The sequence below is a fragment of the Dromiciops gliroides genome, chromosome 3 (assembly GCF_019393635.1).
Source record: "Dromiciops gliroides isolate mDroGli1 chromosome 3, mDroGli1.pri, whole genome shotgun sequence".
NCBI lineage: Eukaryota > Metazoa > Chordata > Mammalia > Microbiotheria > Microbiotheriidae > Dromiciops > Dromiciops gliroides.
The window spans coordinates 403037675-403054920 of NC_057863.1; the positions used below are offsets into that span (position 1 = coordinate 403037675).

General features: G+C 38.2%; 1 protein-coding gene across 2 annotated transcripts in view; it reads left to right on the plus strand.

Moving 5' to 3' along the window:
• The window catches only part of FAM168B (family with sequence similarity 168 member B), a 47932-nt gene extending 41977 nt beyond the window's left edge, over positions 1-5955 (plus strand). For both annotated transcript variants that reach the window (XM_043991773.1, XM_043991774.1), the window contains 4 exons: positions 2000-2142; positions 2419-2596; positions 4794-4920; positions 5339-5955. In XM_043991773.1, coding sequence (XP_043847708.1) covers positions 2000-2142; positions 2419-2596; positions 4794-4906 — 434 coding nt within the window. In that variant the 3' untranslated portion in view covers positions 4907-4920; positions 5339-5955. The remainder of the gene's footprint in view (positions 1-1999; positions 2143-2418; positions 2597-4793; positions 4921-5338) is intronic.
• The last annotated feature ends 11291 nt before the right edge of the window (positions 5956-17246 follow it).

A 17246-nucleotide genomic window follows, 5' to 3' on the forward strand; every position in this document is an offset into this window, starting at 1 on the left:
AGAGACAAAGTAGAGTTTTGATGACAGAATTTTAAACCTTTTTCATTAACAAAATCAATAAAAATAGAAGAAGAAGAAAAACTCAGGTAGAAAAAGATACGCATCAAAAGTCATTGATAAAAATCTGGTATGCAAAATATATAAGCAATTGACATACATAGCTAATATTTTATAGTGCTTAAGGTTTACTTACATCTCTTATCTCATCTGATCTCACAACAGTCCTATGAGGTAGGTAGGTATTATCTTTATTTTATAAATGAGGAAAGAGAGATATTAAGAGTTTAAGGGGGAAAAAAAAGTGTATACAAACCAGTCCTTCCACTGGATTTCTTTATCAAAATGGAATGAATACAGGGGAAAGAAGTTTTTTGACATGGTTTTGTCATATTTATTGTGGGTGGGTGATACGTTGGCTAAACTAACATCAACATATTTAACTTTAGCACAGAAGTTATTAATGAACCTTTTTTGTGGGTGATACAGACCTCCTGTGGCAGTCTTGTGAAGCCAGTGGACTCTTTCTCAGAATAATGTTTTTAAATCCATAAAATAAAATCCATAGGATTACAAAGGAAATAAATCCTATGGAAGTGTTTTTTTTTTAAGTTCATAGATCCCAGGTTAAGGACGTTAGCTCTAGCAGAATACTTAGTCACTCTTGTCATCGTTCCATGCTAGTAGCAACTTTAAACTACCCTTTCAAAAAAGGTTTTAGTTTCTTATCCATACTTTCCTTGTTTTTGAAACATTTAAAATTCAAGCTTACCCTTCTTTCATAAGACCTTCTTAGCCCATAGACAGACACAAGACAATAACATCTTTTTGTTCTGCCTTCTTCTCTTTTCCTGATCAAACTTATCTCACCCACTGGTTTTAGTTTATAAAGGTGTGACCTTTTTCTTCTATCTAATAACACATTTGAGAGAGAAATCAGTTTGAAGTGCATTCCTTTTGCTTTTAGCCATTGTAAGAATTTCAGTAATTAGGTGGAATTGTCAACAAGGATTACTTTCATATTCCTAATAGTGTTGTACTTAATGTAAGTCACTTATTGGTTATTAGTACCGATGGACAAGAAATCACCTGTAATGGATTAGGAAGAAACAAGAGATTTGGCTACATACCTTATATTTTGGTTTTTGTTTGTTTGTTTTTCATATTTGCAGGGCAATGAGGGTTAAGTGACTTGCCTAGGATCACACAGTAAGTGTCAAGTGTCTGAGGCCGGATTTGAACTTAGTTCCTCCTGAATCCAGGGCGGTGCTTTATCCACTGCGACACTTAGCTGCCCCTACATACCTTATATTTTGAAGGACCCCTTGTGGAGGACAGTTATAATACTGTCCTACTTTAAAGTTTCCCTCTGTGACACTGATAGAAACAATCCTGACTGGAATGGGCTAGCCACTTATTAGGTAGGTGTATGGTGGGGCAAGTGTCTTAAACTCTCTTATTTCTCATCTGTAAAATGAATATAATAATATTTATATTACCTAATCCACAGGGTTGTGAAGAAAATGCTTTAGAAACCATAAAGCCTTATATAAATGAGTAAAGGAGTTTATACTTTCATAAATACTTTTATAGAAGTAGTTATCATAATAGGTGATTGTTTCTTATATCCTTTTAATAATATTAAACAGAAAACACAAATCACTTTACATTGCCTTTGTAACACAGTCACACGTGTACATATTCTTAGATTCCTAAACCTGTATCTTTTTCCTCTCTACAATAGGGGTTAGTAGCATGGAAACTTCTTTTTTAGGAAACAGGGACATTAGGAAAACAGAGAGGAACCAAGTTACTACAAGTTATTATGACTTTCCTGAGGCTGACTACCATTTACACATGGTATGACTTCTTATGAGCACAAATAGCACACTACTTGATACTAAAATCATTTTTCATTTCAGAAAAAAGAAGTAGAGTGAGAATAGTATCCAATTTAAATGATTTTGGTTCTTTTTGAGATAATCCTACTTTTGTGTTTCAGGTTATACACCAGGTACACCATATAAAGTGTCCTGTTCACCCACCAGTGGGGCAGTGCCACCTTATTCATCATCACCCAACCCTTACCAGACTGCAGTGTACCCAGTTCGAAGTGCCTATCCACAGCAGAATCCATATGCACAGGTAAATCATATGCACCAGCTGTTTGGTATGGCTTTAATAAGCCTAAATGTTACCTTAACAAACATGTTGCTTTTCAGATCCCAATTTTTAAAAATCTATTGGGAAAATTCATTAATAAAAGATGTTATGGCTAAAGTGTGAGTAAGTGAGAAAAATAAAATAAATGTGAACATTTTATTGTAGCTAAAGAGATACTCTGTGTGTGTGTGTGTGTGTGTGTGTAAACTTAAAAGAAAATTTTGAGAAGCTGAATTGCAGTTCTCTTTTCTCCAACAGCAAGGCACTTACTACACCCAGCCTTTGTATGCAGCACCACCTCATGTAATTCATCACACCACAGTTGTGCAACCAAATGGCATGCCAGCAACTATGTACCCTGCTCCCATCCCTCCTCCAAGAGGAAATGGCGTGACGATGGGAATGGTTGCTGGGACTACTATGGCAATGTCAGCAGGTAAATCTTTTTAACTGGTTTGTTGTTATCATATCATATATCATATATCATATCAATTGTATCAATCATATATCGTATCATATCATAGGATATAAGTAAGAGAGTCCTGGGCCTCAGACACTTACTACTTTCCCTACGTGACCCTGGTCAAGTCTCTTAACCTTGTTTGCCTCAGTTTCCTTGTTTGTAAAATGAACTGGACAAGGAAATGGCAAACTGAAAAAAGACCGAACAACAATAACAAAAGTAATGTTTCAGTGATCTAAACTCCAGTTCATATAGTTCTTTTCATGTCCTTTGCCATGAAAATACCTGGTACGTCTTTTTTTCCCTCTCAGGAAGAAAGGTAGCGGTTAAACTGGCTAACATCTCCTGTTATTTAGTATTAATAAGAATTTTATTTCAGAGCAGTTTTCTTGAATAGCATCTTTTTTGTTGTTTTTAATTGGAAGAAAATCATAGGTGGTGGGGGTAGGAAGCAGAGAACTCTATGACAGTAAAAACCCCAAATCAAAGGATTCTCTCAGATAGTTTGATGATGTGATCTATATTGTGGTTGCCAAAATTAGAAGCTTTAGCACCAGTCTTTGGGCATTAAGCATTTATTAAAGCATACCAGTTATTCACATGGAGTTCAGAAAGTTAAGAAAAGGCCTATCTTGCCTAGAGTTCCAGCGTGGTCTGGTTCTTCCTCAAATCCTCTGCCACAAGCCTGCTTCAATCACGAACTCTCCAGCAAGCTGATTGTGGAAGCTTTTTATAGGTCTGGAACAGAGGCGGTCCTTACACACTGCTTCAGGCTGATTGCTTGGCATCATCCAAATCCATTGGTTTTGAAGGTGTTCTCAAGTTGAGTTCACAGTCTAGCTTCTGAGAACAATACCTTCTTAAGGGCTAGCCAGGTGTAATTACAATCCAGTTAACTTGAAGTAGGCTAATCAGCAGTCAATCACTCTCACTTGATTCAGTCAGTCTAGATTAATCTCCAGGTTTTAGTATCTGCTAAATCCCATTATTTCATCACAATTACTAGCATTATTTAACTTGGATTATATATGTGTTGTTAGATCTGATTAAATCTAAATTGCTTAAGAATAGTTTCTGGAGGGGGCAGCTAGGTGGCACAGTGGATAAAGCACCAGCCCTGGATTTAGGAGAACCTGAGTTCAAATCCAGCCTCAGACACTTGACACTTACTATCTGTGTGACCCTGGGCAAGTCACTTAACCCTCATTGCCCCGGAAAAAAAAAAGAATAGTTTCTGGAAATAAGAACTTTTCCTCTTAAAACTTAACAAGGATTAACACTAGAAACAGTGGAATTTAAGAATACTTTGAAGGGGTGTGGGGGACAGCTAGGTGGTACAGTGGATAAAGCACTGGCCCTGGATTCAAGAGGACCTGAGTTCAAATCTGGCCTCAGACACTTGACACTAGCTGTGTGACCCTGGGCAAGTCACTTAACCCTCATTTGCCCAGCAAAAACAAAAACAAAAACAAGAATACTTTGAAGGACCAGGGTATGTGAATTGATGCAGTACATTTTTTTTCCATAAGGCAAAGAAAATAGAGATGGTATGAAAATCTTTATTTCAGAGTAAGATTATAATAAAAAAGCCTTTCATCAGTTGATGTGCTTGGTCCTTCTAAAAGTATTTCACATGATATACAGAAAAGCAAAGTTGTAATTCTCTACAAAGCATGCTTATTATATATAACTTTAAAATGTTTCCTTTAAAAGATATTTGGAGGGACAGATATTAGAGTTCTACATATTATCATGAGTCACCATACATCCTGTATATAAATGTCTATAAATTCACCTTGAGTTTCTGTAGCTGTACAATAAATCTTAGATTTTTATTGCTATATGCTCAAAACTCATATATATATATATATACACACACACACATATACACACATACATGTCACATGTGTGTGCGTGTGCACATAGAAATATTTATGGCCAGTTTGGTTTGGATATAGATTTTTTGTAAAATCAGACTTGTGACAAACTCAGAATATCTTGGGGAGATTATTCCCACCTTTATGTCCATTCTTACTTTTTCTTCCCTCTAAAAAAACAAACATGGATGTACCATGCCATGAATTATATATTATTACAAGTTGTATTTTGAATGATCCTTAATTAGTTTGCAAAGCAATTCCATTATCATAACCATGTTTTTTTCTCTTAGGTACTTTGTTGACTACTCATTCCCCTACTCCAGTAGCCCCTCATCCAGTTACTATGCCCACATATCGGGCCCCAGGAACACCAACCTATAGCTACGTGCCCCCACAGTGGTGATCATCCTGGCAAATGTAAGTTACCAGCTAAAATGAAGATTTATCATGTTTACTTTTGGAGTAGTGTGAAAAATGATACCACATTTACTTATGTTTAGTTCTGTATTGATATAAATACAGTGTAACTTTTTTAGTTTGTCTTGTGTTTATATGATTCTGCCACTATTATGACATTCTAAAAACTACTTCAAGTCAACACAAAATGAACTTAATAAAAATTCCTTTCCTTCTGGTGAATTCAAAGAAGCCTCTGTGTGTGTATGTATGTGGGGGTCTGTCTGTATGTGTGTATGCATTGTGGGGACCAATTTATAAGTTGTGACTTAAAAGAATGTCAGATGTTTTAAAGTGCATGTTAGCACTTAGCAGTTGAAGACGCTATTTGACTGTCTCTGGTTATCTACAGTGTTTTTATATCTTCCTTTAACTGTAGGTTTGAAGATGGGAGATATGCAATCAAGTAATTGAGGTTTAACAGTTGGTGCTGAAGCCCCTCATGCCTCCAACCAGGACTTTCTTTCTTCTGAATGCTTTCAACACTTTGCTAAACACTACTAAATTCAGATCACTGAAGATTTCCAGTGCTGCATATCTTACATCTTGGAACTCCAGTAGTTAGTCTTAAAGCAAATCTTGTTTTGTGGACTGTCTTGCAATTTTTTAGCTAACTATAATGATAAAAAGGGAGTATAAATTTATTCTGATCCATATCTAGTTGAATGCATGTTTAAAACACACACACACACACACACACACACACACACACACACACACCACACCACACCACACCACACCACACCACACCACACACAAAAGCTTGCTCAATCTACCTGCAGTGACTGATGCAAAAACCATCATATGCAAAATCCAAAGGAACTGAAAAGTATTTTACAACTTGTTATCAATGCACTGTTGTAATGTATGCAAAGTCTTAAAAAGGTAGAGTCGTGAAAGTGAATTTCTTTATAGACCATCATAATACACATTAGTAAGTACTTCAACTTTTTGAGGGTTGATAAGTTGACAGTTAAGGACATGGATGTTTTGTTTTGTTTTGTTTTGTTTTTAAAATTTTATTTTAGGCAATTATATTTCTTTTCCAATTGAATTCAATTAATACAAGAAGAAGTGACTGGAGGAAAGATTTGGCAGGGTTAAAATTCCTGCACAAAATCAGTTTTTCAAGCATCCCCTTTAAGTTGTATTATATGGAGTCAGTGTTACATAGATATTCTTAAAGATCAGAATGAAATGCTAGATTGTGTGGCCAGTAAGAGGGGTGGGGGGGCAGTGGTGGTGATGTGTGAACAAAGCGGCTTTTTTTGGCTGCCTAAATTTTGAATGCAAATCTCTATTACAGATTTTGGAGAAGTAATATTTTCTACGCTTTGTTGAAAACTCACATCCAGTACATGATCATCATATTTCCATGTGATGGAGAATAGGTTTAAAAGTAAGATTGCCACACTGTTGGGAGATATCATATTCCAGTTTATTCCATTTGTTTCCTAAAGAATACCTAATTTACTTAAAAAAATATAACAAAACATGCAGGGTACTGCTAGGTTTTATCCAACAGGCAAGAATTCAGCTATATGTTATGAGTAAAGTTTATGTGCTTAAGAGTTAAAGGGGAACAAAACAGGTTCTTTTGTTTTGTTTTTTTTTAATGTCCTTAATCCGATGTTTCTTGTAGTGGATGATACATACATTTGTAGCAGGGCTGTCAGAATGTATGAACATTCAAAAAGTAGCGAGTTTTTCTTTTGATTTGCCAATTGATTTCTGACCATAGTATGGGCTGCTTGTGAGTCACAGTATTTTTTGATGCAAACTTAAATTTTATTTTACCTCAGATGTCATTTGGGAAGCATGACCATGAGTCCAGCTGCACATTAGTGTTTTGTTGTTGTTGTTGAGTCTCTTCCACTGTCCTTTCCTTCTTTCTTACAGCAGTAATAATTCAACTCAAAAGTAAATGCTGTTAGGGACGAAGGAATAGCATTAGAATCACTTTGCATGCCAGAACTATTGCTGAAAGGAATTTAACCTAGAAATCTGAATATTGTGCAAAAGAAATCACCAGGGTTGTTTTTTTTTCCTCCAGAGCCTGACTGACTTGCTATGTGTGAATCTGATAAGTTTTAGTGCTTTTAATGACTTCTTACTGCAGTAAATGGTTAAAAACTTTTGTTCCCTTTTAAGAGTTTACAAAGAGGTCTGTCAGGCCATAGCATTTGCAGTTTTCTTACAACCCACAAATGATTTTGAGTAGCGCCTGTTTTGGGGGGATAGGGTGGTGGGGGGATCCTGCTCCTTTCGTGGATTTGGCAGCTCCCTCAAGCTAGTACCTATTCCTCAACTCCAGCATTCTTCCCTGACAGGGAGGGGTGTGCTCCTGAACAGCCGTTTAGATGAAAGCCTTTGGTAACTTTATTTTTTACAGTAAGCACTCTCCATTTTTTTTAACCTCAACCTTTTATTTTATAACGTTTAGGAATATTTTTGCATGGATCACTGTAAACAGAAGACCCTTTATTCCTAATGCCTCTTGACATAATTATAGTATTTACTTATAAATACTTTAAAATGTTTCATGAGCACTTAATGCAACTTAGGGACTACCATATATGTTTATGGAGCAGAAATTTACCCCCAGAGGAAAAAAAATTTGAATGTGTAGTGTTTGTTCTCTAATCTGTTTTTAATAATTCCGTTTGTATAAGGAACGGATTTGCAGATAGTGGTTGGTAGGATGCTCTGCTCCAAAAGCTAGAGTAAATGAACTGATAGAACAACTTTTTGAGTTTATCAATCATTATCTATTTTAGAATAAGAGATTCACCATCTTAAACTATGTTCTCAATTAAAAAAATAGCTGTGAGGTGTGGAATCATTCAGATATAAGAAACTATACAAAATGGCTCGAAAGCCTTACTGTATAATTTCTTGTTACACAGAAATGAGCATGAAGCTTTGGAACTGTATGAGGGAAAACTCTCATAAATGCTGTCAGCATTTTTGAGAGAGTGAAAGAGAGAGAGAGAGAGAGAGAGAGAGAGAGAGAGAGAGAGAGAGATCGAGAAAGAGAAATTCTCTGTATATTACATTTTTCATTAACATCAGGTTCTTAAATGTAATTTTTTTCACCCAGTGATAGTTTTTCTTCTGTACCTCTTCTCCTTATCCTCTTTTTAAAAATTTGAATAGTCTTGTTCATTGAATACTTTTACTAAATTGCATTATGGGATTCATCCACAAAGAGAAATTTTCATTTTTTTGCAGCTATCAGGATACCATCTATTGTAAATGATTCAGTATAATGTGTGTGTGTGAGAGAGAGAGAGAAAGAGAGAGAGAGATCACTTCTGTTAACTAAGGACACGTGCCTGGTCACGTGAAGAATTAGAATAGTAACAAAGCATGGTGGTCGGGGATAAATATATCTTATCTTAATGACATTTTGTTTAATTAAAAAAATAAAGAGATATAGCTAGGGTCAAAAGTATACACTATAAAGTTGTATTTTTAGGAGACAAATTATAGCAATAAAGAGACTCCTGAAAGCTTCTCTCCTTTTTATATTACATTCCTGATTCAGGATTCCTACAAATGCAAGCAATTAGCTATATCGGGACTGCTTAGGAAATGGAAGCAGGACAGCAGCAATGGGAAAATGTACTGGTTCCTGTCAACATTTGGCAGCTTTATAGGAGTGAAATTTCTTATGACGTCACTTTGAACCTAAGACCCAAGAGATCTAGTGTATCGGATCTGTAGATTCTACTCTTTTTATTGCAATAAAAATCTTGTTTAGGAGCTGTGGTAGGTGTTCAGTTTATTAAACCTAGCGCCATATGCAGGCTATTCTTTGGGAAACAAGGCGAATTATTGTTCTTAGAAATTCATCAGTCATTGATTGGCATAGTTCATTACTAACCAAGCAATTTAGGAAATTTTAAAAATCAGTCTTTTTATAAACTTGAAAAATATGTTAGTAAAGTTATTAGTTTTACAAAATTGTTATTCACTGGAACTTTTTCCTTGTATGCTATGCAAATGAAATATTGATTCAGCGGTAAAGAACCAGCAATCCTTTGGGCTATGCTATTAGAAAATTTCCTTTCTTACCCTGCCTATCATTTTGACCAGGTGCCACTACCCTTCAGCTTGGTTTGTCATGCCCAGGCTTTCTGCTATCATCTGGCCCAGAACTAATGATGTTTGAATTGATGTGCTATGAATCAGTTGATACTTTACTAGTAGTGAGAGGAAATACGTTCTTGCCTAAAACTAGAGGTCAGTTTAATTGATTTTATCTAGTAGCTATACTCCTGTGCATATCTGTTATTTATTTTAGCATATCCATGGGTGGAAAGGCAGGGAACACATAAGAAATTTAAAACCTGCATTTGAAATCAAATTCAACTGTATCTGCCTGTCTTTTAAAGAAATATGAGCATTACAAAAAACAGTGTTCTAGAAAATTTGGCTCAGTTTCCCTGCCCTTAGATTTGTTCATTTGTTGCAGGAAGACGTGTTCTGCGCTGTTTTGACTAGAGAACATATCATCTGCATCATCTTTAATTCTCCTCTTTGGCTTGACTGAGTAACAAACATTGGTCTGAGGCTTTTAGAGAAACATCCCAAAACAACTGTGCTTCATTTAGCAGAGGGCCAGCAGTAAGGTCCTAGTCAATTGTGATTCAATATGGCTATAGTAAATTAGGAGTTTGATTGGGACAAATTACTTGTTCTGATTTTTCTCTTGCTTCCTTCAAGGAAGGGGGTGGTTCTCCTTGCAAAGTGAACTTAGTTTAGGTGAGAGAAGGAAAAAGTTCTTGTCCAAGGCTTTCTTTTTACTAAGCTCTCTTCAGGCACCTCTCAGAATTATTTTGAAGTGGCATTTGTGCTTTATTGGACCTACGTTTTCTAGGGAAAGTAGTTGTTATATTTTAGATAGCACACCAAAGTGGAGTAGGTGGTTATTTCGAGAACATGTAGAAGAAAAATGCCAAATTGGCCTTGGATTTTTTTTTTTTAATCCCTGAAGTAAGGGAAAGCCCCAAGTGACATCCTGTGTCATTCATGCAGTCCCAGCTTGGTTCAGAGATCTTTTCCAGATTAATTGGGACTTTTCTATCAGGTTTATGAACCATTTGAAGATGAGACAAGGCAGGGTGACAGGACTGATAAAGGAAACCATTGCGTAGTGTACTTGGTGGAGGGGGAGGAAACCTGATTAGCTTCAAGAGAAAACTGTCAAACTGTTGAATACAAGATTTGTGAACACTGACCACTACCAGAAGCCTAATGCCCAGTGGTCATAATCACATAAGACCAGCCTTTCCCAACTTCCTGGAACTGAATTGAAGAGTAATTCTGACTGCCAGGTTGGTAGGGTCTGGTTTGGGTCCCAGCAATAGGCTGTCTTGAAAGGTTTATTTTAGCTGGTTCCTGTACAGACTTGTTTTTAAATAGAATGGGTTTGTTAGTGTTCTTTTTATTGTATTACTGGCTGCCCTGTGTCCAAAACAAGTGATTGCATGCAACAGAAGTACAAACGAAAAAGACCCAATAATAGTTCTCCATATTTTGTTATTGAGTAGGCAGACACAGGTTTCTTTTTTATGATTTTTAAAAAAAAAAATACTGTTTTTCAGACAGTTATGTTGGTACTTTTTTTTTTTTTAAGTTAGGTCAGTGTTGTCTTCCAAAATGTTAAAAAGCATCACTCACTTCTGCATTGAACTTATGGTGTCAACACAAAGGTGTGGAAAATCCATCCTGAGCCAGTTCAATTATGTGTAAATTCATACTTTTTTTATTTTTTATGCAATCCGATGAGTAGATGAGCTCAGATTTAAAATTCTTAAAAAAGCACGTTTATTGTAACAAGAATTGTTATGTATTAATACTTCAGTTTTCAATAAAGATTGACTTGTGTTGCTTATTCTGGTTTCTCTTGTTTTTCCACATTCTTCTAGGAATGGCAGAAGAATTGGGAAATGCCAGCTCCGATTCTAAAATTAATATCAGGGGGCAGCTAGGTGGTGCAGTGGATAGAGCACTGGCCCTGGATTCAGGAGGACCTGGGTTCAAATCCAGCCTCAAACACTTGACATTTACTAGCTGTGTGACCCTGGGCAAGTCACTTAGTCCCCATTGTCCTGAAAAAAAAAATATCAGATGTGGAGTTAGCAGATTGTTCCAAGTGTCACAAATCAGTTTTTCACTAAGGTACCAGGTTATCTCCTCCTGACCCCTTTGGTCTCTGTTGAGGTCCAAGCTAAGTTTTCTGAAAACAAGCTATAACTCCTCCCCTCCTCCCCAAGAACAGTGGTGACTCCAGGGATCTTCCTTCACTTCCTGAACTGTTTCCCTTTGAGATTCTGCTTTCTCCCTTTCAAGAGCAATTAAGGTTGTAACTTCAATGACTTCCTGGCACCATCTTTCTGCAAATTTTCCATGATTTCACAATGATCTGAAATTGGATGTTATACTGCGGTGGTAAGAAAAAGAACACCACCATTACAAGTCAGGATAAAGGAAAAAAGGAAATAAGTATTTATTTATTAAGTGTTTACTATGTACCAGGTCCTGTCTTAACCACTTCATAAATATCTCGTTTAATCATCACAACCCTGGGAAGTGGGGCTATTATTATCTCCATTATACACTTAGGGAAACTGAGGCATACAGGTTATGTGACTTGCCCAACAACACACACCTAGTAAGTGTCTGAAGCTAGATTTGAACTCAGGTCTTCAACTCCAGACCCAGTGCTCTATCTATACTGTTCCACTTGGATACCTTTTATGATAAATGGTTCAGTATCATGAGAGAAAGATAAACTGTTCACTCAGGACACAGGCCTGGTCACATGAATAATTATAGTAGTAACAAAATGAAATGGTAGGGATGAATATATTGAAATGGCTAGGAGACATGGGTTCTTGGCCTGCCTCTGTCGTGGACTCCTATGACAGCAAGTAAGGCCCTTCACCACCACCACCATCAACAAGATTTTAACAAGCACTGTGCTAAGCATCAGGGACACAAAGGCAAAGACACGGACCCTGTCTTCTAGGAGCTCATAGTCCAGTGGGATTTCAGTTCAGTAGTTAAGAGTTTCAACGTCTTCCATTTCTGAAATAAGGTGCAGAACGTGAATCCTTCTAGGTTTAACACGCTGTATTTCTTTTAACATCTATCTACCTTAAATGCATTCTGTTAAATCTGTCAATTTCAATCCCTTTTGATTATCTGCTTGGCTATCTTCAATTGGAGCACACTGCTTTCCCTGACCTTAGTTCTGACAATTGAGAAACATCATGGGTCTCAGCAATCACTAAATACCCAAAGGCACAGATGTATTTTCATTTTCATTTTCTTTGTGAGCTTTGGTGATCCTTAAGTGATCTTTGTGATTTTGGCCGCCAGCCCCAGCAATGGCATTCCCACCTCTCTGCCATTGCCGTGAGTCTAATAAGTGGCAGAAATGGGAGCTTAGGAAGGATTTGACGAGGCAGTAGAACTGGTAAACGGAAGTGATGCTAATATTAACAAGATTTATTATTGCTTTGTAATTCTTAAACTTTTCTTCACAAGGAGCCAGTGAAGTAGATAGTGCAGTTGTTACCATTTGACAGAGGAAACAGGCAGGTTCAGATAAGGATAGACTTGTCCAGGATCACAGAGCTATTGTCATGAAGTAAAGGGAGGAGAGGCAGAAAAGACAACCCTGATCCTTTGTTGGTGGTAGAGGGCAGAAAAGGTTTTATGCTTTATTTTCATTGAGCATAAGCTCCACACTGATAACATTTCAAATGGCTTTAAAGTCCCTATGGGCTTAAACCAGTTATTATATTAATGGTGATGACTAGGTCTGCTCTCATACTTGTTGAATGATGACAATTCACACAGTACTTGTTAACTATGTTGTAGCACTTTCACAGGCCCTGTGAAATAGACATAGCAGGGGACACTGAAGGAGACTGAGGCCCACAATAGAAACTTGGACATACTGAGTTTAAGATATCTACTGGATGTCCAGTTTGAGGTGTTTGAAGGGCAGCTGAAGATGTGAGATTGGAGGTCAGCAGAGAGGTGGGGATAGGATAGGCAGATTGGAGAATCATCAGCATAGGGATGTTAACTAAATCTATCAGCTCTGATGAGATGATGGAGTCAAGTAGGGTAGAGGGAGAAGAGAAATGGGCCCAGGATCAGGAGGGTTTTGTAAGGGAAAGTGGAGGGAGAGGTGAACGGCTTAAAGGTATGGTTGGATAAAGTGATTTCAGAATTCTTTAATGTGGACGTGGGTTTTGGAAAGATCAAACATCTGACTTTTTGTGTATGGGTTCTGTTGGGATGGAAGAGTATCTCATGGGAAGTGAGTAGATTGAGGAACTGAGTTGCTTAGGGTGTTTGAGGGAGAGGCATTATGTATGTTGAAGACCCCTAGTATGAGGGCAGGAATTGGGGAGGGGAAAAAAATTTTGAGTCATGTACTGAATTCATTGAGGAAGAAGGTCACACAACTAAAAGTGTCTGAAGCCAGACTGAAACTCAGATCTTGCTGATTCCTGGCTCAGAGCTCTATCCCATTATGCCAGCAGAATTTATCTTAAACCCTGAAGTACTAGAGACAAGAACCCAAGTGCAGTATCTGCTTGTCATTTGTTGATTTGCTGCTTTATGATGATTTCTGTGGAAGAAAGAAAGAGGGAGAGAGAGGGAGGGAGGGGGGAGAGAGAGAGAGAGAGAGAGAGAGAGAGAGAGAGAGAGAGAGAGAGAGAGAGAGAGAGAGAGAGGAGAGAGATTGAGAGAGAAACAGACAGAGAGACAGGAGAGAATGTGTTTGTTTTCTCTGTCTGGAGTCTGGAGCAGGGACATAGGTAGCATTTCTCTCTTTTTTCTTTGTGCCATGCTTTTTCATCATTTCTCTTCTGCCCCACTCCCCAATCCCTAGGATATACTGCATCATACCAATAACTAATGATTTTCTGTTAATGTTAATTGGTATGGACTCAATCTTAAACTTTCTCCTGACTAGGATTCTCACCCTTCTAAGCCCATCTCACCTCCCAGCCATTCTTTCCTTGAGGATTATGGTTGAGTGAGTTCCACTGACTTGCCAAATTATGAAATCATTGAAGTTTCATTGAACCCATTCTTCCCTTTTATTGGCCTCCCTCCACATTTCTGGCACTCAGTACCCTCTGTTTCTTCCACTTCTCCACCCTAGAAAAATCATGCCATATTTGTCATTACCCCTTAGTATTCGGGAAGCAGAAAAGCTCCTGGCCCAGGGAATTTGCACTAGAATGACTCTCCCTGCTAAGAGTTCCAGTCAACAACTGGCAAATGAGAGATTTTGGGGAGAAAATATACTGACTTAATTCCCATAAATCTGTAGGCCTGTTTTTCTTACCTGTGGGGTCGTAAGAAAATTATGGAGATGAGAAAGTCACCTCACTTTGTGACTTTCCTCAGCTCATTCTTCCTGCTGCTCTGGCTTCTGTGCCACAGTTCAAACCCAGCCTCTTGGAAAGAGGAAAGTGTTGGCCCTCATACTCTACAGGTTAGTAGGTTCTGAGATTCCTGCTTTCCTGTCAGCAGCATTAATTAGCTCCAATGTTAGTGATAAACCATAACTGTGCAGGAGATAAAAGCTTAGATTTACATCTAGTTAAAGGTAACAGTTGTTTGCAGGCTGTTAGAGGATCTTAAATCTAGGGGCGGAAGGGCCCTCAGAGGTCATCTAGTCCAGTGCCTCATTTTGTTTGTTTGTTTGGTTGGTTGGTTGGGTTTTTTTTTTTTAGTAAGGCAATTGGGGTTAAGTGACTTGCCCAGGGTCACACAGCTAGTAAGTGTTAAGTGTCTGAGGCCGGATTTGAACTCAGGTACTCCTGAATCCAGGGCCAGTGCTCTATCCACTGAGCCATCTAGCTGCCCCCCAATGCCTCATTTTACAGATAAAGAAGCTGAGGCCTAGTGAGGTGAGATGATTTGCCTGAGCTCACACAGGTTACTGTGTCAGAAGTGCCTTTTAAACCTAGGTCTTCGGACTCCAAAGCCAGTGTGCTTTTTCCAAGGTACTGCAGCTTCAAAAAAACATTACAACTGGGGGCAGCTAGGTGGTGCAGTGGATAAAGCCCTGGCCCTGGATTCAGGAGGACCTGAGTTCAAATCTGGCCTCAGACACTTGACACTTACTAGCTGTGTGAACCTGGGCGAGTCACTTAACCCCCATTGCCCCGCAAAAAAAACCAAAAAACCAAAAAATACCCATTACAACTGAACTCAGTTAAATACTTCAAAAAATCCTTCCTATCATCAGAGTGGAAACTCCCTCTACCAACCCAAGTAGCTCAGATAGTGTTTTTAAGCTGCAGCCAAAAAAATTTAACTTCTGGTGGTGATTTTTGCCAAACTAATCGAGGCTTGTCCTCTATGGACAACTAGTCTCCAGGGCAGGGCCTTCTTCCTTCCCCCCCTTTCCCTAATGAATTTTATAAATACTTCTGGCCAAATTGAACCATTCACCGTCAGCCCCTTTTGCAATATTATTCATCAGTGAAGCCTTTTCAGAGCCCATTCACAGTAACTGTGTCCTCCCAAGATTTCAGTATCACCTCATCTCCATGATGAAGCATCAGATTAGTACTTTAATGGAAGATAGTTTAACCAAATTCCATAGGGAAGTCATGAAGACAGATGTTATAATGGTTTGGTTACTTGCCCATTTATAACTGCTACTATACAATAATTTTCCTAAGATTATGATTTCAGGAAACAGATTAGGTGGAGTCTGCTTATTTAGATGTATATATTACATATTTTGTTTTGGTTTTTGTTATTTGCTTGCCTGCTTGTGCGCTTGTGCAGGGCAATGAGGTTAAGTGACTTGCCCAGGGTCACACAGCTAGTAAGTGTCAAATGTCTGAGGCCGGATTTGAACTCAGGTCCTCCTGAATCCAGGGCCAGGGCTTTATCCACTGCACCACCTAGCTGACCCTACATATTTTGTAAGAACATGATTTCGTGGATAGAGAATGTGTCAGCTTCTCTGACACTTACTAGCAATGTGACCCTAAAGGAAATCCTATAACTTAATTCTCAGTGTCCCGTGGAACTCTAAGATTGCACATTACAGTCAAGTTGAAAATCATTGAGTGGAGGAAGTTTCTGCATCGAGTGATTCTTTTCATGAGTGAAATCAAAGGTCTGGATGTTTTTATAAATAGAAAGAAATTTAGTTTGTGTGTATACATGACACATGCATATATATATGCATGCATACACACATATATATGCATATACATGTATGTAAAATGTATAAATGGGATCAGATTTCATGGGTGAGGGAACTCCCTCTGCCAATGCCGATCAGCACCCTCTGTGCAACTTGTAGTCTTAGGAGAGGGTCCCTAGAACATTGAAAAGTTAAGTGATTCACCCAGGGTTATATAGTCATCAGAGATAGGACTTGGACTGAAGTCTTCTGGACTCCCAGACCTGCTCTCTGTACTCTATCCTCCAAGCCAGTCACTGGCCATCTTACCATACTATATTCTGATCATCCTATTTCTCATCCCAGAATGCAGCCTTAGATTTTTTTCCCTGAGTTTCCTGGCTCTGATAGAAGAAATTTCACCTTAGTTTGCCAAGAAACAGGCCTCCATTGCCAATTCCCAAATATCTCTGCCCTATGGCTTTAGTGACCAAACCTTCCTTTCCCTCCACTCTCCCTAGCTCCCCTTAATTTGTTATTCTCCTGCATTAGAATGTAAACTCCTTGAGGCCAGGGGCTGTCTTGCTTGCTTCTATTTGTAGCCCTAGCACCACCATTTATCTATTTCCTTGCCAGGGATAAGCAACCGGCCTTCTACCTATTTTTGTATGGCCCATGAGCTAATAATGGTTTTTACATTTTAAAATATAATAAATATATTATACATTAATATATTTAATATGTTAAAATAAAATTTAAAATATAATAAAACTTTATTTAAAAATACATAAGCTGGGGCAGCTAGGTGGCACAGTAGATAAAGCACTGCCCCTGGATTCAAGAGGACCTGAATTCAAATGTGGCCTCAGACACTTGACACTTACTAGCTGTGTGACCCTGGGCAAGTCACTTAACCCTCATTGCCCAGTTTCCCCCCCCCCAAAAAAAAAGGAAGGAAGGAAAAACTATCTGTATTTTCTCATCTAGTACATTTTTTTGTTGATGTCCTCCCATAAGTCCTCCATGAAGAGATATCCAATGCTCAGGAGATCTTCCTGGTGGTTCTTTAACATTTGCTGGAGGTGGGGTGGGATAGAGGATA